Genomic DNA, 23,133 nt, shown 5'->3' with positions numbered 1-23,133 from the left:
GGAGTTGTTTACAGCGTGTACGAGGGAAGACTGTTGCTATGGTGATAGCGTTGCTGCTGAAATGAATGGGAAAGTGCGAGGTAAGAAAGTCCTGGCCGTGCGGGCGAGTTGTGTTTTTCGGTGATACCATTTAATGTACAGAGAAGCGTTTATATATTTCTAAGGGCTCCTTCACACGGACGTATTTCTGCGCGCGCAATACGCAGAGAATAGAACCCATTGATTTCAATAGGGGCGTTCACATTTCCGTATTTTGCGCGCGCATTTCGGATGCACAAAAAAAAAATGCTGCATGCTCTACTTTTCTGCACATTTGCGCACCAAGGGCCCCCATAGAAGTCAATGTAGAGTGCGCAAATGCATGTGTAATACGAAAGGAGATACGTAATACGCTGCGTGATTCCACCGGGGAACAGAACATCTGGGACTAATTAGCCGTGCGACTTGTTTGCTAATGAACACGTCCTGGGGGTGGAAAAAGTACAAAATATGCTCAACGCGCAAAAAAAAAGCATTGTTCCGCAAAATTTCAACGCTGCGGTGCGCATAAATGAGCATACGCTCGTGTGATGGAGCCCTAGGGGTGGTTTCACGCAGGCGAGAAAATCGCGTGATTTTCGCCTTATGCGAGAGTCAGTAAAAAGCAGATTATGAAACCAATGATTTACAATGGTTTCCTTCCCATCTGCACTGTTTTCACGGATGCGATGTGGGGAGAGCAAAAAATCGTGGCGTGCTCTGTCCTTCTGCGACGTGCGTTTTTTTTGTTTTTTTTTGTTTTTAATTTCCCATGTTTCCCTATGGAGCTGCTGTTTATCACATTGCTATGCGACAAACTTGCGTTGCGATGCAATGTGATTTTTGACTCTTGTGATAAAAAAATCGCACGTTTTAATTGTGGGCGGCAGCGAAGTGAGATTATTCTTACTTTTTTTTTTAATACCTCGCTGACATTCAAAAATCACGATTTTTGCCATGATTTTCTCGCGGCAAAATTGCGATCGCCCGTGTGGAACTCGCCTCAGTGAAATCAAATGGGGGAAAAATGCAATTGTGCCATTTTAGGGGGTCTTGTTACAGCGCACACATGGTGGCAAACATGGCAGTACAATTAGGCTACCTACTCACGGGCGAGCGCACTATCGGGCTGAGAAACGCAGCCCGATACTGCGCTTGCCAATGTGCGTTTTCACTGCGATGCGAGACGGTTTTATGTGAAAAACGCCTCCCATCACTTCTGTGAAGTAGCGGTCCTCCGGCGCAGCTTTCAGCCGCATCGGAGGATCAACATGTGTTTCCGGCCCGTTGAAAACAATGGGCAAGGCGTTCCGATGAACGTGGAAAGATTGGACATGTCGCTCGTGCATAGGACTCCATTCAAAAGGATGGCGTTCACATTCATGCAAGACTTGGGCGTCTCACAACGCATAAATCACACGCGAATTTCACGGCCGCATGAAAGCAGCCTTATGGCGATACCACAGTTATAGAATTTTACATTGTATTTGCTGCGCTACTTTTAAATAAGAAAATATCTTAAAATATATATTTTTCGCCGTCCGCTTTTGATTTTCAGAACGTCTTTCTCTCTCCGTCAGTGGAGCTGTGGAGCGCTCGTTTTTTTGCAGGACGACCTGTGGGTTTTATTGATACCATTTTGAAGTATATTCAACTTTTTCAGGGCTTTTTATGAATTTTTTTTGGAGGTGTGGTGACCAAAAAATAGCGATTCTGACAACCTTCACCATGTGGGATACATAATCCAATATTTTGATGGATCGGACTTTTATGGATGTGGAGATACCAAATGTTTTTTTATTATAAATATGGGAAAAGGTTGGGGGGAGGGGTAAATGTTTATTATCCTTTATTTTTTACAATCATAAAAAATCCTTTTTCTTCTACTTATTTTTTTTTCCAGGGAACTTTTGATCGCTTGTGCCTTACAATGCAATACTTCACGATTGCAGTATATGATATTTCTACAGCAATTCTAATAAGACATGCTGCAGGCCTATCTTAACCCTTTGCAATCCAATTTTGGATTCAGGGTTTCCTAGGGGCTTTCTCTTTTTGCCATTATACAATGGCGCCATCTGCTGGCTAGAGCCAGAACTGCGGTATGTGACATGCTGGAGAGGCCCCCGACAACAGTAATCTACAGTAAGAATACCCTGCCGGATGTCTTCCGACATTGAAGTTGTACAGCCTTCAATCAGAATGTCTTCAGACCTCAGACAGTGGATTGGAAAGGGTTAATAGACAGAACTACATGGTAGATCTGAGGGGTCTTCAGAAGACCCCCAGCTCCATGACACCAGGACAGCACCTCTCAATCTCATCATTCTTCTGAGGGACCCGGTGTGCCTGGTTCTCGTGCTCTTAGGGGGTCCCATTGGTCAACCCCCTGGCTGTCATATCATTTATCTCCTAGCTTATGGTTAGAGGATAAATGTTTTCGGTAGGATCACCCCTCTAAGGGAAGTCTATCACAGGAAGACAGCCAATAAACCACCGCCAACGGCATATCAGCGACATCAATCGGAACTCGTTCCGGTGCGGGTTGTCTGCCGCTGGGTCCTCCTCCTCAACTTGCCTTGTGTGATTGGAGCTGTGGACAGCTGTACATCCAGAAGAAGAGGCGGTACGATGGTGTATGTGGCCGTGTCGCCAATGTACCGTTAGAGGTGGTTGATCAGCTAATTTTCTGTGACAGACGTTCGTTAATTTTTGGGCGCCACTAGAAAACTTCTGTTTTACTCACTTAGCAATGAATGATTCGGAAACGCTTGATTTTCGAGAGTTGGAACGGGAGTTGGCGAATGCTGTTGCTGCAGATGAGAAGTATCAGAGGGAGAATGCTGCTAAGTTTCGTGCCATTCACCAGAAAGTAGCATCATATGAGGAGTTCAGGTATGTCACTTAAATGGTCACCATCTTGTGCTTATGTTATAGCCAATATGATTACTAACAAATGTGCTAATCAGTTTATTTAACTAAAAAGTACATTTTTGTGTTGAAAAATCCCTCTAAAGTGCTGGCCACTAGGGGTCTGCTTTCCTTCTAATTTAATATCCACTGCCTGTTGTCAGGTGAAGTCTGTCTCTAGTAACTGAGACACCAAGACTGATAATGGGAAGTGGAGGAGGGTAATGACTCAAGCTGGCCTTAGAAATCTATGGGGAGAAAGAGGAAGATGGAAGCAGAAACTCACACAGATGTTGCTACTAATGGTAAATGATTTGCTGGTCTGCAACTGCTGAAATCACATCCACACTGCTCAGTACTTCTAATGTTCCCCATGATGCTGGTGTGTGAGCCACAGAGCGTTAGGGAGCAGAATCTGCAGTTTTCTTCAGGTACAGTGCAGAGAAGACATCATAACAGTTTACACCCACCAGCTCAGAGAGAATGGAAAAAAAATGGAATGTCTTATTTTCATTCATATTCACGAAAGTCAATCAGACGTGCAGCGTCTGTGCAGATCGGACAGCACACAGTTGTGTGTTTGTGTGCTCTCTGATGCGAGTTGCACCCGGTATTTTCAGGCGCAACTTGCACTTGCCTGTGTGAATAAAGACTTAGGGGGTCTCACATGAATAGATTTTAATTGTGGAATCCGCAGCCACCGTCCACGTGGAAGATCCGCATTAAAAGCGGGCATTGAAAGGCTCGCGGGTATGAATTGCAAATTCCACGAGCGAAGGAAAAATGTATTTCAGCGCAGATTCCGCATGGACCGCCCCCATTGAAGTCAATGGATGCGAGTGTTTATTCGCCCATACGCAATTTACATTGCATATGAGAGTCGGAAACGCTCACAACGTCAAAGGAAATGCTTACAGAAGGGGAGAGAGAGATAATTTTTCCGTACGGACAATAAGCTGTGCATAGCATACATCTGCACGGAAAAACGCTTGCATCCACGATCATTTGCAATTACTTTCCGTAAATGATCGTAGGTCTTCCGCTGCGGAAATCCGCATGCAGAATTCCACCTGTTCGTGTGAGCCCAGCCTGACATATACAGCCTGGAAACTGGTGATAAAAGCGCTGGCTTCTGCACTTTTCTGTCCAGTGTAAATTTGACAGGGATGGAAAGTATGTGAGACGGAGACCAAAGAGGTCTCCATCTCACATACTCACCCCTCTGGTTCCAGCTTGGTCTGCTTCCCTATGCAGTATTTTGCATGAATGACAGAAACTGCAATGGACTTCCAAAATGTTATGTGAATGAAGCCTTATTGGATGTCAGGATAACTGCTGGGGGCGTGTCTGTCAACAAGCTTGTTGACTGTTTCCAGTGACAACGAGTAGTATTATGGATATGCCGCAGTTGAGAGATGCAGTATAGTCATGTACCTTGCTGCCACGGGGGAAGAATGTGCAGATGTGAAGGGCGATCTATTTGCCACTGTGTTATATCGCATATGGTTATAACAAGAGTATGATGTAATACTTATGGCACGAAGAAGACGACATCTCCAGTATTAGGTTACTGTCACTTTATTACGCAACGTTGGAGCATACGAGACCTCCTATGGAGCGACAACATGTTTATTATGCTCTTGTTAAGTAAAGTTGCTTTAAAAAAAAGAAAGCGTGCTGCCTCCGCTTTCGTCTGTCACCGCCGCGCCATGATGTATCATCTACCCCTCACACCTCTGGACTATAGTAGAGGCTGTAATGCAGGAACAGCGCAAGATATGTAATATGTTGCATCTAAAAAGGGTTCCAGTTTGAGTATTGTGTCTAGTAATAAACTGCAATACTTTAAGACATAACATTTTTCAAATTGTACTTGGCAAGAATCGGTGGGAGAAGACAGAAGCCGTTAAAAACCGCTTCTGTCTTCTACTGTGTCTGACAGTCGAGAACCCGAACTGCTTCTGCTATTTTGCAAGCGCTTTATTCCCACGCAGTATATTTACTATTGGCCGGAACTAACGCCCAGGACCAAGCGCCGTATATTTAGGATGATTGGTCCTTAATGTGTTAAAGTTACAGGACTGAAATAGAGTGATAAATGCATGTGGAGAGATGTGCTGACCAGGAATGACAGGAGGAACAGAAATCGCAGTTCTATGTAATGTAGCCCCTTCAAGACCAGAGATTTTTCTCTTTTTTTTTTAAATTTTCGCTTTTTCATCCTTGCCTTCCGAGATCCATAACTTTTTAAAAACATTTTCCATTGATGTAGCTGTTTGAAGGCTTGTATTTTGTGGGATGACTTGTATTTTTAATGGTCCCATTTAATATACCACGAAACCTACTGAAAAACGTTAAAATTTTTTTTAAGTGGGATGATATGAAAGAAAAAATGCAACTGCGCCATTTTTCCGATGATTTCATTTTTACACTAAAAATTAGAGATGAGCGAGCATACTCGCTAAGGACAAATACTCGAGCAAGTATTCTCCTTTTTGAGTACCTGCCTGCTCCTGAGAAAAGATTCGGGTGCCGGCGGAGAACGGTGGGGGAGAGCAGGGGGGGGGAGATCTCTCTCTATCTTCCCCCCCGCTCCCTCCTGCAACACACCGCTCACCCCCCCTACCCCCGAATCTTTTCTCATGAGCGGGCAGGTACTCGAAAAGGACAATATTCGCTTGAGTATTTGTCCTTAGCGAGTATCAAAAATGACATGAAATTGCATTCTGTGGGTCAGTACAATTACAACGGCGCCAAATGTACATGTTTTTTAAATGTTTTCTCATGTTTAAAAAGTTTTAAAATACACTTTTTTGTAAACAAAAATTGCTTTCTGTCACCGTGTTCTGAGACACATAACTTTTTATTTTTTGCCCATATGGGAGGGCTGCAGCTGTAACTTTTAATTGTACTATTGTGGGGCTTATACTACTTTTCATAAAAATTTTGGAAGTAAAAAAAAAAAACTTAAAAAAAAGTACAAAACAAACCCCCCGCAGTTCTTGTATTCTGTACTTTTTCCCTGCTGTGTTCACCGAGTGGGATAAATAATGCGATATCTGTTATTTTACCTCACTAGGATCTGGGCTGCCATGCTAACCCATTGGCATTGATTGTGTCCTAGGTAGGGGTCATGCCAAAGGGCGCCCCCACATACACCTCCATCTTCCTGGCTGGCTGTATAGACGCACAATCAGTTTTCACCATGGCATCATAGATCAGTAAAAATAATAAAGCATAATTAGTAGAGATGAGCGAGCGTACTCGGATAAGCACTACTCGCTCGAGTAATTTGCTTTATCCGAGTATCGCTGTGCTCGGGTCTGAAGATTCGGGTGCCGCTGCGGCTGACAGGTGAGTCGCAGCGGGGAGCAGGGGAGAGCGGGCGGGAGAGAGGGAGAGAAAGATCTCCCCTCCGTTCCTCCCCGCTCTCCCCTGCAGCTCCCCGCTCCGTGCCGGCACCCAAATCTTCAGGGACGAGCACAGCGATACTCGGATAAAGCACATTACTCGAGCGAGCAGTGCTTATCCGAGTACGCTCGCTCATCTCTAATAATTAACAAATGCACTTTTATATATTTTTATATCCCTATCCTGAAATACTTTCATTGCATTGTAGAACTTTCTGTAATGCTGACTGTCCAGTCTTAGGGGAAAAAATTTGGCCCGGTACTGGAGGGCAGATGCTCTCCTGCATGGCCGAAGTACTCCTATCACTATGTGATGTACTGGGCATCAGTATTCAGACATTGCATGCTGATTTCTAATTGGCCAGCTCTGGTCATGTGAGCAACACTGGCCAGTCAGAGCAGTGTGTGGCATCTTAGACTACCAATGAACAATCTTGGAAGACCGCAGAGCAGCCCCAGGAGGGGTACCAGGTAAAATAATTCATTGCCTTCCTGTTCCTGGCCAGATTTTGTTTCCTGGACCAGAGGGTTATTTGAAGCTGCCGGGCCCCAGTACAAAATCTGGAACTGGGGCCCCAACTATAAAGTTTCATTGATAGTATTCATTTGCAATATGGGGAAGAAAGACTTTATGGGCCCCCTAGGGCTCCCGAGCCCATGTGCCACTGCACCCCCTGTACGTACGCCCATGGTCAGAGCTGTTCTAGAGTTCATGTATTCACTATTTGGTGAGAAATTTAGTGTGGATTCTGTGCCGAAATCCTCATCAAATCTAATAACTTGTCACCGTAGCAATGAAATCCTTTTTCAACTTTAATGAAACTTGTCACCGAAAGGACCAAAAATAATAAAACTTAGCTTTTATTGATTTTTAAATAATAAAAAGGCGTCCTTATATTTTCTCATATGTGCTAAAAGTCACACAATAATTAAAAACAGTAGGGCTTAGATATATAGATGAACACTGCTCTGTCCCAACAATCTAGGTGCATTGGCCGGGAATCAAACCCGGGCCTCCCGCGTGGCAGGCAAGAATTCTACCACTTCTACCACTTTTGTATTCCCTGATGTCTTTTTCTATCCAGGGTTACTCAGATTTCTATTTGTCAATGACTTGCACCGCCAGATGTTTATTAAAGTGTGGTGAAGCACTCACTGTCAATGACCTTGAACACTTTTAGTTCTCTATCACAGGGTAGGCCTGATGTCCTCTGATTAGTCACGGTACAGTGATGTCTGTTAATCTACAGTCAGTAATATTGTACCTGACACACACATTTACTAGTACTGTCGTCCCATTTATAACAGTTGCTCATTAATATTGCTTGGGTCGTATTTGTTCTTATTATTTCTAGAACAATATCGCGGTGATTGATTTATATAGAAATCACCCCGATATGTCACCATTAGGTGTTAAGTCCGGAGTATGTTTTTGTATAACGCAGACCCAAGCTTATATTGGCTTGATACTCTATGGTATTCCCTTATGCCTATGACTGATCGCATGCGCCATTCATTTCTTATGGCTCATGTGATTATATACCAAGGTTAATTGCAACCAGACGACAGTTTCAGTGATTATCAAGGATAGAGATAAGTTGTTCCAAATAATAATGGGTTTTCAATATGTTCTCTCTCCTACTTATACATAGGCTCTATTCCGGAGAGATGATGCTCCCACTTGTATAAGTGATTATTACAGGTAGAACGTATATAAGATGAATAAAGACAGTGGCTGCATTAAATGGAACAGCTGCAGTATTCTCCTTCAGGATTTAAATAGCTGCAATAAAATGCTCTGTCCCAACAATCTAGGTGCATTGGCCGGGAATCGAACCCGGGCCTCCCACGTGGCAGGTGAGAATTCTACTGCTTCTACCACTTTTGTATTCCCTGATGTCTTTTTCTATCCAGGGTTACTCAGATTTCTATTTGTCAATATGTTCTCTCTCCTACTTATACATAGGCTCTATTCCGGAGAGATGATGCTCCCACTTGTATAAGTGATTATTACAGGTAGAACATATATAAGATGAATAAAGACAGTGGCTGCATTAAATGGAACAGCTGCAGTATTCATCTATGAGCTACTCATCCTTCAGGATTTAAATAGCTGCAATAAAATGCACATAGATAGTTTGGTGGTAGCCCAGAATGAATTCTAGGCTATCACCTATATCCAATGCCCTTTTGGATAAATCTCTGTCTCTGTATATGCAGTCTGTTGTGATGCACCAACAGCTGCTGACTAGAGTGATAATGATAGACTCTGTCTGTTATAGTTGTAGTTGTATATGTCTACGTGGGTTGCATTATGATGAACATACAACCCCCACATAGATTAGTTCTTATGGAGAGAATCGGCCCATGGAACCTATCCCTCCCTCTCCATCTACGCGTTTCCACAACCTTGGAGATGGTTGCTTCCTCAGGATGGAGCTAACCTAACATGACCAGCCTCTCAGGCTGTCAGGATGTAAAATGAGCAGAGATCTCTGCTCATTTTACATCCTGACAGCCTGAGAGGCTGGTCATGTTAGGTTAGCTCCATCCTGAGGAAGCAACCATCTCCAAGGTTGTGGAAACGCGTAGATGGAGAGGGAGGGATAGGTTCCATGGGCCGATTCTCTCCATAAGAACTAATCTATGTGGGGGTTGTATGTTCATCATAATGCAACCCACGTAGACATATACAACTACAACTATAACAGACAGAGTCTATCATTATCACTCTAGTCAGCAGCTGTTGGTGCATCACAACAGACTGCATATACAGAGACAGAGATTTATCCAAAAGGGCATTGGATATAGGTGATAGCCTAGAATTCATTCTGGGCTACCACCAAACTATCTATGTGCATTTTATTGCAGCTATTTAAATCCTGAAGGATGAGTAGCTCATAGATGAATACTGCAGCTGTTCCATTTAATGCAGCCACTGTCTTTATTCATCTTATATATGTTCTACCTGTAATAATCACTTATACAAGTGGGAGCATCATCTCTCCGGAATAGAGCCTATGTATAAGTAGGAGAGAGAACATATTGACAAATAGAAATCTGAGTAACCCTGGATAGAAAAAGACATCAGGGAATACAAAAGTGGTAGAAGCAGTAGAATTCTCACCTGCCACGTGGGAGGCCCGGGTTCGATTCCCGGCCAATGCACCTAGATTGTTGGGACAGAGCATTTTATTGCAGCTATTTAAATCCTGAAGGAGAATACTGCAGCTGTTCCATTTAATGCAGCCACTGTCTTTATTCATCTTATATACGTTCTACCTGTAATAATCACTTATACAAGTGGGAGCATCATCTCTCCGGAATAGAGCCTATGTATAAGTAGGAGAGAGAACATATTGAAAACCCATTATTATTTGGAACAACTTATCTCTATCCTTGATAATCACTGAAACTGTCGTCTGGTTGCAATTAACCTTGGTATATAATCACATGAGCCATAAGAAATGAATGGCGCATGCGATCAGTCATAGGCATAAGGGAATACCATAGAGTATCAAGCCAATATAAGCTTGGGTCTGCGTTATACAAAAACATACTCCGGACTTAACACCTAATGGTGACATATCGGGGTGATTTCTATATAAATCAATCACCGCGATATTGTTCTAGAAATAATAAGAACAAATACGACCCAAGCAATATTAATGAGCAACTGTTATAAATGGGACGACAGTACTAGTAAATGTGTGTGTCAGGTACAATATTACTGACTGTAGATTAACAGACATCACTGTACCGTGACTAATCAGAGGACATCAGGCCTACCCTGTGATAGAGAACTAAAAGTGTTCAAGGTCACTGACAGTGAGTGCTTCACCACACTTTAATAAACATCTGGTGGTGCAAGTCATTGACAAATAGAAATCTGAGTAACCCTGGATAGAAAAAGACATCAGGGAATACAAAAGTGGTAGAAGTGGTAGAATTCTTGCCTGCCACGCGGGAGGCCCGGGTTTGATTCCCGGCCAATGCACCTAGATTGTTGGGACAGAGCAGTGTTCATCTATATATCTAAGCCCTACTGTTTTTAATTATTGTGTGACTTTTAGCACATATGAGAAAATATAAGGACGCCTTTTTATTATTTAAAAATCAATAAAAGCTAAGTTTTATTATTTTTGGTCCTTTCGGTGACAAGTTTCAAATCTAATAACAGTCAACAACCATTACATAGAAAAGGTGTTTTGGAATCTTGTTCACACACTCCAACAAAAACTGTACAGAAAAGCTGTGGGATTAGCACCATGCTGAATCACCCCACTAGATGGGGCTAATCCGCTTGCAGATCCACGGCACCTCCGACTGTATCTACAGCAGAAATCAGCGTGTCGGCTTTGGGTTTCTGCTGCAGATCCTCTAATGAAAACATGGGGGCATATTGATGCAATCTTTTATGCCACTTTCTGTCGTAAAAAAAAAGTCAAAAATGTATGCACAAACAGATATTTGCGACTTTTTAGCTTTCTGTGTCGGCCTTGCCACTGTTTAGAAAATTGTGTGGGGCTTGTTGGGTTGCGGACCAACAGATTTATGGCGTAATTTATATCAAAAATGTACGCCTTGCCACCCACCATAGTCTGTGAGGACACATCCCAGAAGCCATTGCATCAGTCAGTCGTGATACTCTACAAAATGTATGGTAGGACCTTGACTACAGGCTCCATGTGTGTCCAGTGACAAAGGGGGTCCCACCGATCACCTCTGATAGGGAAAACATTTTTAGGTTTAATTTCTCTTTTATTGGTATTAAGACAACGGCATTCAAATATGCATTTCATGAAGCAGCATTGGTGGTCTCACCCCGAAATGTGTCATTTTAGTTCAAACGGATTTTATTGTGACAGAGAGTGATGGCAGAATACATTCTTGAATGCTTTTCGATCTATAGAACATACAAAACATATGACCGTCTCACAGTGCATCCATTGATCTGGCTCCAACACTTCTTCCTTTGTGGAGCCTGCTGAAGGTTTCTCTCTGACTACCGTTTTCCATAAAGGGGGAAGCTCCTTCCTAGCCCACCCCAGGGTAGGTGTCCAGGAGGAGGTGTAAAATAAACCAAAAGAAAAAGGGGGAACAGGGGAAACGTGAGGCTTAGTGCCTCTTAACTTGACTAAGTATGGCGTGTGAAAACACATTTCTATATAGCACGTAGCTATTGCCCCTAAGGGGGGGTCAGGGTAAACCAATAGAGAAGCCGCACTCCTTGGCGACCTCGGCCCAATGACGCAGATATAACATGTAAAGTGAAGCGTTACCGGCAAGTAACTTTAGACCTTAAACTTTAGTCAGCGAATTCTTGTCGTGATGGAACCTGAAAAATAAAGCAAACAGGAACCCAGGCATTTATGCAAGAGAACATTGCAGACTATGACAAAATGGCACTTTAGCACTTAGAGTCAGCGTTTCGTTTTTTTCTCCTGCTTTCTGCCACTCAGTGCGCAGGGCCGGTGCCGGGAAAACATTTTTGATGTTGTGCATCAAAATTTTAAGTCTCTGTTTCCATTGATATCGAATTTCTGTATTGGAGTGTCATTAACCTTTTCCAATACAGTGTCGGACCTCATCTGACATTGATATTTCCCTGCATAGCTCCCATGTTGGGCGAGGTTTGACACTATGCAGAAGAGAGCTCCGATGTCCGGTGTATATTACCCTATGCACAAGAGAGCTCCGATGTCCAGTGTATATTACCCTCTGCAGAAGAGAGCTCCGATGTCCGGTGTATATTACCCTATGCAGAAGAGAGCTCCGATGTCTGGTGTGTATTACCTTATGCAGAAGAGAGCTCCGATGTCCGGTGTATATTACCCTATGCATAAGAGAGCTCAGATGTCCGGTGTATATTACCCTATGCAGAAGAGAGCTCCGATGTCTGGTGTGTATTACCTTATGCAGAAGAGAGATCAGATGTCCGGTCTATATTACCCTATGCACAAGAGAGCTCCGATGTCCGGTGTATATTATCCTATGCACAAGAGTGCTCCGTTATCCGGTGTATATTATCCTATGCACAAGAGAGCTCCAATATCCGGTGTATATTACCCTATGCACAAGAGAGCTCCGATGTTCGGTGTATATTACCCTATGCACAAGAGAGCTCCGATGTCTGGTGTATATTACCCTATGCACAAGAGAGCTCTGATGTCCGGTGTATATTACCCTATGCACAAGAGAGCTCTGATGTCCGGTGTATATTACCCTATGCACAAGAGAGCTCCGATGTCCGGTGTATATTACCCTATGCACAAGAGAGCTCCGATGTCTGGTGTATATTACCCTATGCAGAAGAGAGCTCCGATGTCCGGTGTATATTACCCTATGCACAAGAGAGCTCCGATGTCCGGTGTATATTATCCTATGCACAAGAGTGCTCCGTTATCCGGTGTATATTATCCTATGCACAAGAGAGCTCCAATATCCGGTGTATATTACCCTATGCACAAGAGAGCTCCGATGTTCGGTGTATATTACCCTATGCACAAGAGAGCTCCGATGTCTGGTGTATATTACCCTATGCACAAGAGAGCTCTGATGTCCGGTGTATATTACCCTATGCACAAGAGAGCTCTGATGTCCGGTGTATATTACCCTATGCACAAGAGAGCTCCGATGTCCGGTGTATATTACCCTATGCACAAGAGAGCTCCGATGTCTGGTGTATATTACCCTATGCAGAAGAGAGCTCCGATGTCCGGTGTATATTACCCTATGCACAAGAGAGCTCCGATGTCTGGTGTATATTACCCTATGCACAAGAGAGCTCCGATGTCTGGTGTATATTACCCTATGCAGAAGAGAGCTCCGATGTCCGGTGTATATTACCCTATGCAGAAGAGAGCTCCGATGTCCGGTGTATATTACCCTATGCAGAAGAGAGCTCCGATGTCCGGTGTATATTACCCTATGCAGAAGAGAGCTCCGATGTCCGGTGTATATTACCCTATGCAGAAGAGAGCTCCGATGTCCGGTGTATATTACCCTATGCAGAAGAGAGCTCTGATGTACGGTGTATATTACCCTATGCACAAGAGAGCTCTGATGTCTGCTGTATATTAGCCTATGCACAAGAGAGCTCCGATGTCCGGTGTATATTACCCTATGCAGAAGAGAGCTCCGATGTCCGGTGTATATTACCCTATGCAGAAGAGAGCTCTGATGTACGGTGTATATTACCCTATGCACAAGAGAGCTCTGATGTCTGCTGTATATTAGCCTATGCACAAGAGAGCTCCGATGTCCGGTGTATATTACCCTATGCAGAAGAGAGCTCCGATGTCCTGTGTATATTACCTTATGCAGAAGAGAGATCAGATGTCCGGTGTATATTACCCTATGCACAAGAGAGCTCTGATGTCTGCTGTATATTAGCCTATGCACAAGAGAGCTCCGATGTCTGGTGTATATTACCCTATGCAGAAGAGAGCTCTGATGTACGGTGTATATTACCCTATGCACAAGAGAGCTCTGATGTCTGCTGTATATTAGCCTATGCACAAGAGAGCTCCGATGTACGGTGTATATTACCCTATGCAGAAGAGAGCTCCGATGTCCGGTGTATATTACCCTATGCAGAAGAGAGCTCTGATGTACGGTGTATATTACCCTATGCACAAGAGAGCTCTGATGTCTGCTGTATATTAGCCTATGCACAAGAGAGCTCCGATGTCCGGTGTATATTACCCTATGCAGAAGAGAGCTCCGATGTCCGGTGTATATTATCCTATGCACAAGAGAGCTCCGATGTCCGGTGTATATTACCCTATGCACAAGAGAGCTCTGATGTCTGCTGTATATTAGCCTATGCACAAGAGAGCTCCGATGTCTGGTGTATATTACCCTATGCAGAAGAGAGCTCTGATGTACGGTGTATATTACCCTATGCACAAGAGAGCTCTGATGTCTGCTGTATATTAGCCTATGCACAAGAGAGCTCCGATGTACGGTGTATATTACCCTATGCACAAGAGAGCTCCGATGTCCGGTGTATATTACCCTATGCAGAAGAGAGCTCCGATGTCCGGTGTATATTACCCTATGCAGAAGAGAGCTCCGATGTCCGGTGTATATTACCCTATGCAGAAGAGAGCTCCGATGTCCGGTGTATATTACCCTATGCAGAAGAGAGCTCTGATGTACGGTGTATATTACCCTATGCACAAGAGAGCTCTGATGTCTGCTGTATATTAGCCTATGCACAAGAGAGCTCCGATGTCCGGTGTATATTACCCTATGCAGAAGAGAGCTCCGATGTCCGGTGTATATTACCCTATGCAGAAGAGAGCTCTGATGTACGGTGTATATTACCCTATGCACAAGAGAGCTCTGATGTCTGCTGTATATTAGCCTATGCACAAGAGAGCTCCGATGTACGGTGTATATTACCCTATGCACAAGAGAGCTCTGATGTCCGGTGTATATTACCCTATGCACAAGAGAGCTCCGATGTCCGGTGTATATTACCCTATGCAGAAGAGAGCTCCGATGTCCTGTGTATATTACCTTATGCAGAAGAGAGATCAGATGTCCGGTCTATATTACCCTATGCACAAGAGTGCTCCGATGTCCGGTGTATATTATCCTATGCACAAGAGAGCTCCGATGTCCGGTGTATATTACCCTATGCACAAGAGAGCTCTGATGTCTGCTGTATATTAGCCTATGCACAAGAGAGCTCCGATGTCTGGTGTATATTACCCTATGCAGAAGAGAGCTCTGATGTACGGTGTATATTACCCTATGCACAAGAGAGCTCTGATGTCTGCTGTATATTAGCCTATGCACAAGAGAGCTCCGATGTACGGTGTATATTACCCTATGCACAAGAGAGCTCCGATGTCCGGTGTATATTACCCTATGCACAAGAGAGCTCCGATGTCTGGTGTATATTACCCTATGCAGAAGAGAGCTCCGATGTCCGGTGTATATTACCCTATGCAGAAGAGAGCTCCGATGTCCGGTCTATATTACCCTATGCAGAAGAGAGATCAGATGTCCGGTGTATATTATCCTATGCACAAGAGAGCTCCGATGTCCGGTGTATATTACCCTATGCACAAGAGAGCTCCGATGTCCGGTGTATATTACCCTATGCACAAGAGAGCTCCGATGTCTGGTGTATATTACCCTATGCACAAGAGAGCTCTGATGTCCGGTGTATATTACCCTATGCACAAGAGAGCTCTGATGTCCGGTGTATATTACCCTATGCACAAGAGAGCTCCGATGTCTGGTGTATATTACCCTATGCACAAGAGAGCTCTGATGTCCGGTGTATATTACCCTATGCACAAGAGAGCTCTGATGTCCGGTGTATATTACCCTATGCACAAGAGAGCTCCGATGTCCGGTGTATATTACCCTATGCAGAAGAGAGCTCCGATGTCCGGTGTATATTACCCTATGCACAAGAGAGCTCCGATGTCTGGTGTATATTACCCTATGCAGAAGAGAGCTCCGATGTCCGGTGTATATTACCCTATGCAGAAGAGAGCTCCGATGTCCGGTCTATATTACCCTATGCAGAAGAGAGATCAGATGTCCGGTCTATATTATCCTATGCACAAGAGAGCTCCGATGTCCGGTGTATATTACCCTATGCACAAGAGAGCTCTGATGTCCGGTGTATATTACCCTATGCACAAGAGAGCTCCGATGTCTGGTGTATATTACCCTATGCACAAGAGAGCTCTGATGTCCGGTGTATATTACCCTATGCACAAGAGAGCTCCGATGTCCGGTGTATATTACCCTATGCACAAGAGAGCTCCGATGTCTGGTGTATATTACCCTATGCAGAAGAGAGCTCTGATGTCCGGTGTATATTACCCTATGCACAAGAGAGCTCCGATGTCTGGTGTATATTACCCTATGCAGAAGAGAGTTCTGATGTCCGGTGTATATTACCCTATGCAGAAGAGAGTTCTGATGTCCGGTGTATATTACCCTATGCAGAAGACAGCTCCGATGTCTGGTGTATATTACCCTATGCAGAGGAGAGGTCAGATATCGGAGCTCTCTTCTGCATAGTGTAATATACATATCTAATCATATATAATAACCCTGTATCGCACCTGTTCATATTACTCGCTGGGCATCCTACAGTAGCCTTGGCAAAAACAGCAAGTGTTCTAATCGGGAACTCACCTTGTTGTATCACCTTGGTGGCACAAAATTCTATACGCAAGCAAGACCCGGGCTAATTGCTGCAAAACAGCTGGACATTTACTGGAACGTTTATTTATTTCCTTTTCTTGTTTTCTACGTTACGGGATTAAGATTTCTAATTTCAGGTGGAAACGCCAGAAAAGTTTGATGTCCTTTTTGCTAGATTAAACTTTTCATTTCTACAATAAATTCCATTTGTTCTCTGCAGAGACATTGTAGCAGCTTCTAACCTGAAGCCCTTGGAGCGGAAGGATAAGATTGGAGGTGATAGGAAGCAGCCATGGAACCCGACCGCCACAACAAGCAGCTCGTCCAAAGAGCCAGCTTGTGCCGTGTTACAGGTGAGGCGGAAACAGAAATTGATTACATCTGGTCGTCCCGGCCGCTTGCCTCTTTTCTGTATGACACTATTTGAAACTCCATCTTCTCTAGTAATCCAGACGTATCCATTTGATTACCTCTAGCAATTCTCGCTTCCCTTACTGTGGGTTTACCTTTGCTTGATTAGCAAATTGTGACAGTGAAGGCTCGCTCCTTTTATGAGAAGATTAGCCTGTTATATACATTTAAAGTACTCCTCTATAATGCAGACACTGCCATATTGTGTCATCTGTCAATTCAATGGAAATGACATCGCTAGAAGGAAAAGTGTATAGGAGGGGGCTCCTACTACTTCTGGCTTGCTTCTTTGCATTCCCGAGCCCTAAAGGCAACAATGTAACGTGAGCAAACTACTGAGGGCCATAGAGTCGAAGCATAGGGTTGAGTCCAAATTAGGCGACTCCTTTCCATAATTTACACTTCCACATTCGTCCCCAGTGTCTGAGGCAGAAGAGCTGGAAGTGCAATAACCGCTTGAGCTCCCATTGATTTCCATAGGAGTGAAGCCAGCTAGGGAACTTCCTCTCCCATCCCCGATCTTGCCCGCAGCACTGACAGCAGGCTTGGCAGTCAGGTGATTGTCAGGAATCCCGAGTGTCAGGTCCTTGGTGATAACTATTCATTACCTATCCTGCGGACAGGTCATCAATACTTTTGCCCTGAAAACCCCTGTAAAGTGTTTTTTCAGGCATTTACTATTGATGACCTATCGTCAGGATACGTCATCGATAGTTGATTGGCAAGGGTCCGCCACTCAAGATTCCCACCGCTCAGCTGATCCTAGAGCTTATTTCAGTGCCACAGGGCTGGACGGTTGCATCGGTGGTCAGCGCCCTAAGTGTAATAGAAGACTACACTCCTATTCAAATCAGTAAGAGCAAAATCTTTCTATTACAGTTCTGGCTCTGAGCACCGGTGTGGACGTCCAACTCGACTGCATTGACAGAGGTCAAAGGATCATCTGTTCTGCATGGATCCTAAACAGTGGAACCCAGCCCATCAACTATTGATGACCTATCCTGAAGATTGGTCTTCAATAGTAAATGCCTTCAGAACCCCTTTAATAGGTCCTTTAATAATGATATGCTATGCCTTTTTATATTTAAAGGGGTTGTCCAGGGAGAGAAAAACCTACCTAAGGCCCAATGCACATGGCCGAATTTGCATTGCAGAATCCGGAGTGAGTGTCCGCCTCCGGATTCCGCAGCAAATACCTGCCATAGCATGCAATGTAAAAGTGGTTTCCATGCCCATGAACAAAAATCAATTGCGATTTTCCACTCACATGGGGAAACTCGCAGTATGATCTATTTTGAGATGGATTCTATGCGGACGCCTTCCATTGAAGTCAGTAGAAGCTGTCCGTCCCTTCCTCAATCATCATTGCGGAAAGTAAGTCACCGTGACAGGCGAATATCCCAATTATTGTAGAACAACTAGATCACCGATGGGAATCACTAACAGATTAAAATGTAACTTTTATTATGTTTATTTACAAAATGCGCGATCCAAACAACTAAAATAAGTGCCTCTTGTTTGATAGAACAGCACTGATATATTTTTATGCCTAAAGTATTAAAAGTTGTGCCTTCATAACACCATTGGCACTGGAGATCGTCTTCCTCACACTTGAGTCCATACAGGGATCCTCTAGTGTATGGTGTAGATTAACGTTTCATTTGGTAGTCTCATATGATAGACACCTAATCTATCACCAAAAAATATATTTGTTTTGTTTGATCAGTGACCAGTGGTTTGTGAAATAATGTAATTCAAACGCACTGCAGTCAAACACAAAGACTATTCGCCCCAGGTCAGGTTTGAAATTATTGGACACTGAAATCCGGACACTATATATCCTGGAGCTGCGCTATTGTTTAAGATACGGCGCTATGTTCCCCACTTTGATATAAATGTCCAATATTTGTGCACTTAGTCCATGACGGACACATACACCCAGTTAGTCCATAAAGGACAGTAGATATAGGGTCATTGGAGATCCACACTTTTATATGTGGGTTATAGTGATATATAGATATCCACAAACAAACTTCTCAATGCCCCTTATTTGGCTCCACTGCGTCACTAAGGTCACCTGATGTAACTAATAAAGTGACCCCTGTGATGCAATGGAAGCTGGCCCCAGTGTTAGTAACTGGAGGCACTCAGCTCTTGTTCATTATTGCCATTGTGCCATCTCAAGGATGCGGGTATAATCATGGCCAGACTGGACTCTGATTCTATCGTCCAACAAGGCTAAAGGTAACCCCTTTAAGAGCACAGCACTGCACTACCGACGCGTTTCTGCAGCTAACACTCAGTTAGCTGTGTCATCAGGGTAGCATATATAGGTTAGCTAAAGCCACAAGTAGTGAGCAGCATGACGGGCTGCAGTTAAATGAACATAGACGGTCTGACACCGCTCTTTAGGGCTTTAAGTAGTACAGACCCCGCCCCCCCTTAGCAAGGGGCTCGTCCAGCTGCTCCAATGAGCTCGTCCTGTCACTTCTCACCGCTCCGAGGTATCTCCAATGACCCTATATCTACTGTCCTTTATGGACTAACTGGGTGTATGTGTCCGTCATGGACTAAGTGAACAAATATTGGACATTTATATCAAAGTGGGGAACATAGCACCGTATCTTAAACAATAGCGCAGCTCCAGGATATATAGTGTCCGGATTTCAGTGTCCAATAATTTCAAACCTGACCTGGGGCGAATAGTCTTTGTGTTTGACTGCAGTGCGTTTGAATTACATTATTTCACAAACCACTGGTCACTGATCAAACAAAACGAATATATTTTTTGGTGATAGATTAGGTGTCTATCATATGAGACTACCAAATGAAACGTTAATCTACACCATACACTAGAGGATCCCTGTATGGACTCAAGTGTGAGGAAGACGATCTCCAGTGCCAATGGTGTTATGAAGACACAACTATTAATACTTTAGGCATAAAAATATATCAGTGCTGTTCTATCAAACAAGAGGCACTAATTTTAGTTGTTTGGATCGCGCATTTTTTAAAATAAACATAATAAAAGTTACATTTTAATCTGTTAGTGATTCCCATCGGTGATCTAATCATTGCGGAAAGGCAGCAGCATCCGCGGCATCGCCTAGCGACGGTGTGGTCACATCTGTGCTGCGTATGTGCGCCGGCGTGCCAGATGGAACATCTGCAGCAAAGAAGAAGAAGTATACGGACAAGTACCCAGGGCTCACCGTCCGGGCACTGGTTTGGATTCCACAGCGGGACCCTGAATGCAGAATCCCGCATGCGGAATCCGACCCGGTTGCGTGCATATGGCCTAATCCAGTCTGGGTTCAGTGGTGTTGGCGCCTCCATTTCCAACCTCATACCAACACTGTGTCACATGCTATAAATTCTTCCTACCCCCTCTTTTGTCAGTGATGTCATCCCAGGGGGCTCGGCTGACTGGCTAATTTCAATAACAAAGCTAGCCACCTTCTCTTTCACGGCCGATTACAGCCAGTCAGCCCCCTATGGTAATGTCACCAACAGGAGGGGGAATTCATACCCCATGACCCAGTGCTCAAAGGGGGCAGAAATGAAAGTGCTGACACTGCTGGCCCGGGACTGGATCGGGTTAGTTTTTCTCTCCCCAGGCAACCCCTTTAACCAGCCTGATAGCATATAAAATCACTTTATAATTGGTAGGGGTCTGAAAACTGAGACCCCTGCCACTCCTGATAATGCAGGCACCACAATGCTGTATCATTTTTACTATTTTTTTATGCACAGTGGCGCCCGGCCATGTGGCTGTGCAAGGAACTGCAGCCCGGTGCCAGGTGAATGAGGATGCGGTGCAGTTACCTGCATAGCAGATGGCAATAACTCCCAGTCTATAGAGATAGGTTGGATTAGTGTTTCGTTCCCTTAAGATGAGTAGGGGTCCCAGGGGTGGGTGAGAGGGAGAGAAAAGTTCTCTCTACCCAGTTTTCAGCTTCTGGTCTTGTGAAATTCAGGATTATATTGCAGTTTAGAGGGGTTGTAACAAAATAGAATTTTCTATTAAGGTCTCATTGGTGGGTCTCTCACCGCTGAGACTCCCAGCGATCCCAAGAGACAGATATAGCCAAGCACAGGGATTGGCTATATTCGTCAGTCACATTGAAATTAATGGATTTGCACTGCTCTATTCATGTCAATGGGGCTGACGAACGGCTATCTATCCACGGCATTGATGAATGCAGCTGCTGCCACGCGTGTGCCACTAGCCAGTGGATGGGTGAAAACTTGTACATTCATCCGTTGACTGGAATACCCTTTTAATGGCTACTTGAGAGCTCATTGCCAGGAATGTCAAGGTCCAGAGGACGACTGCCGTCACGCTCACACAATGCTCTCAGAGATACTCCTGCTGCCTCACCCGTCTCTCCCTTAGCTTGCTCTCCCTCGCTTCCTGTTCTTTTTCTCGCTTTAACCTGTTCCTCCATACCTGCCCAAAGTATTAAAACAGAATAACATAAAGTTTCCATAAACAGTAACCTTCACCCCCTTACACATCTACTGCGGCTCCATGGATGAAACAAGAGAAAATTGGTTATATTGTTTATCGACCCTTTTATAATAATTGTTTATAAAGGGGAGGCGGATTTGGTAAAACCATAAAACCCATTTTAATTTTAATTGTAGGAATCCTTGTCAGAGCCCAGAAATGCCTTTGAGTTTACCCGCAACTGGCGCAGGATAGAGCTGAAGAAAAGATATGATTTCCTCATAGAAATTGGGGCTGAGAAGTTATCCCATATCTTCCATGCAGAAGTGGGCTCGGGTCTGCTGGGAGAGTTCTTGCTTGTGTTAGATGAGCATCTCCAGGACCGGCATGTAGGTGAAGTGGCGGAGATATTGCAGTGCTTAACAAAGACTCCGCGCTTCCACCTCAACTTGGCCTTCCTCAGCAAGACCGAGATGGAATGCTGCCAGAAGCTGTTTGTGAAGCTGCAGATCTTAGTAAATGAAGAAAACGAAGCAGATGGCAGATTGAAAAAGGCATTAAAGCAATTAACAACTCTGTATAAAGTCGATGAGTAAAGTAAATAACTTGCATATTATTGAAATTATTGTTTCAATGAACAATAACCTGCAATTAGTCAGTCCTCTGAGGGTAAGGTCACATGAAGAATTTGTCGCGTATCTAAGATGCGGCTGCTGTATATCAGAAAGCTTTTGGCTAATGATTTAAGTGCCTAATTAATGGCTGCCCGCGCTGTGTGGCAGGAAGATATGGTTAGGTGAGGCTTTGTAATGAAATAAGTACTTACTGACTGTGTGTGGTCAAAGGGTCTGTCCAGTTGTAAACTATTGATAGCCTATTCTTAGGATAGTAGACTGGTGGGGGCCTTTGCCTCTTCTGATCAGCTGTTACTGGCCCAGTGTGCTCATGTACGGAGCTGATTTCTGTAGGAAGCAGACAGCGCTATTCCCACTGCAGTGGCCAGTCTTGGCATTGCAGCCATTCACTTTAATGGTAACTTTGCCTGCAATACCAGTCCTGGCCACTGCATTGGGAACAGTGCTGTGTGCTTCTTGCAGAAATCAGCTCAGTGCACAAGCACACTGCCCTGGTGAACAGCTAAACAGCAGAGGTCCTGGGCAGCAGATCCTCACTGATCTACTATGGATGGCCTATCCTGCAGATAGGCCATCAATAGTTTCCAACTGGGCAACCCCTTTAATGGCTGCACGGTTTGTCTAAAACCGCACAACCATTAACCATACACAATCAATAAGCACTTAAATCACTAGCGAGCCGTCACGTTCTTCTGTACAACAGCGCCATTTCAGCCATGTGACAAACGCTGCATAGGACCGTACCCTGCTCCCGAATCTCTTCACGTATTATCGTAGTCACCTTGTCTGATTTGTAAAAGCTTCATTGAGGACAGTCATAAAACAGGATTTAAGCTGGTTTCCATTTGACACTTGTACTGCAGTTTTATTGCTCTTTTATGGCATTGCTACAGCATTTTTGATGTGCATGTTAATTGCACTCAAAAGCGACTGTCTGAAAACCGTATGCGCTTTACAGCAAAACACTGCGATTTTTTTAAATGCAGTTTTCAGCCAAGTGGCATCTACAGGTAAAGCACATTGAAACCACAGTAGCCACACGGATGAAAATCGCCTTGCAGAGCCATGGCATATCACGGTAAAATGCATGTGGTTTTCAGACATCGCAGTTTATTCTGAA

General features: G+C 44.1%; 1 protein-coding gene across 1 annotated transcript; it reads left to right on the top strand.

Moving 5' to 3' along the window:
- The first annotated feature begins 34 nt into the window (after positions 1-34).
- Positions 35-22,860, top strand: CCDC103 (coiled-coil domain containing 103). The gene is made up of 4 exons (XM_066586059.1): positions 35-80; positions 2,769-2,913; positions 16,738-16,870; positions 21,576-22,860. Exons 1-4 carry the CDS (start codon positions 62-64, stop codon positions 21,972-21,974), a joined length of 696 nt encoding a protein of 231 aa, XP_066442156.1. The 5' UTR covers positions 35-61; the 3' UTR covers positions 21,975-22,860.
- The last annotated feature ends 273 nt before the right edge of the window (positions 22,861-23,133 follow it).

The sequence above is a fragment of the Eleutherodactylus coqui genome, chromosome 13 (assembly GCF_035609145.1).
Source record: "Eleutherodactylus coqui strain aEleCoq1 chromosome 13, aEleCoq1.hap1, whole genome shotgun sequence".
Classification (NCBI taxonomy): domain Eukaryota; kingdom Metazoa; phylum Chordata; class Amphibia; order Anura; family Eleutherodactylidae; genus Eleutherodactylus; species Eleutherodactylus coqui.
The sequence above is the reverse complement of the archived record's forward strand: the minus strand, read 5'-3'. Positions and strand labels throughout refer to the sequence as shown.

Excerpts from the sequence above, each read along its gene's own strand:
- CCDC103 (XM_066586059.1), top strand. Across the intron at positions 2,914-16,737 it reads GCATCATATGAGGAGTTCAG|AGACATTGTAGCAGCTTCTA; the intron begins GTATGTCACTTA and ends TGTTCTCTGCAG. Across the intron at positions 16,871-21,575 it reads CAGCTTGTGCCGTGTTACAG|GAATCCTTGTCAGAGCCCAG; the intron begins GTGAGGCGGAAA and ends TTTTAATTGTAG.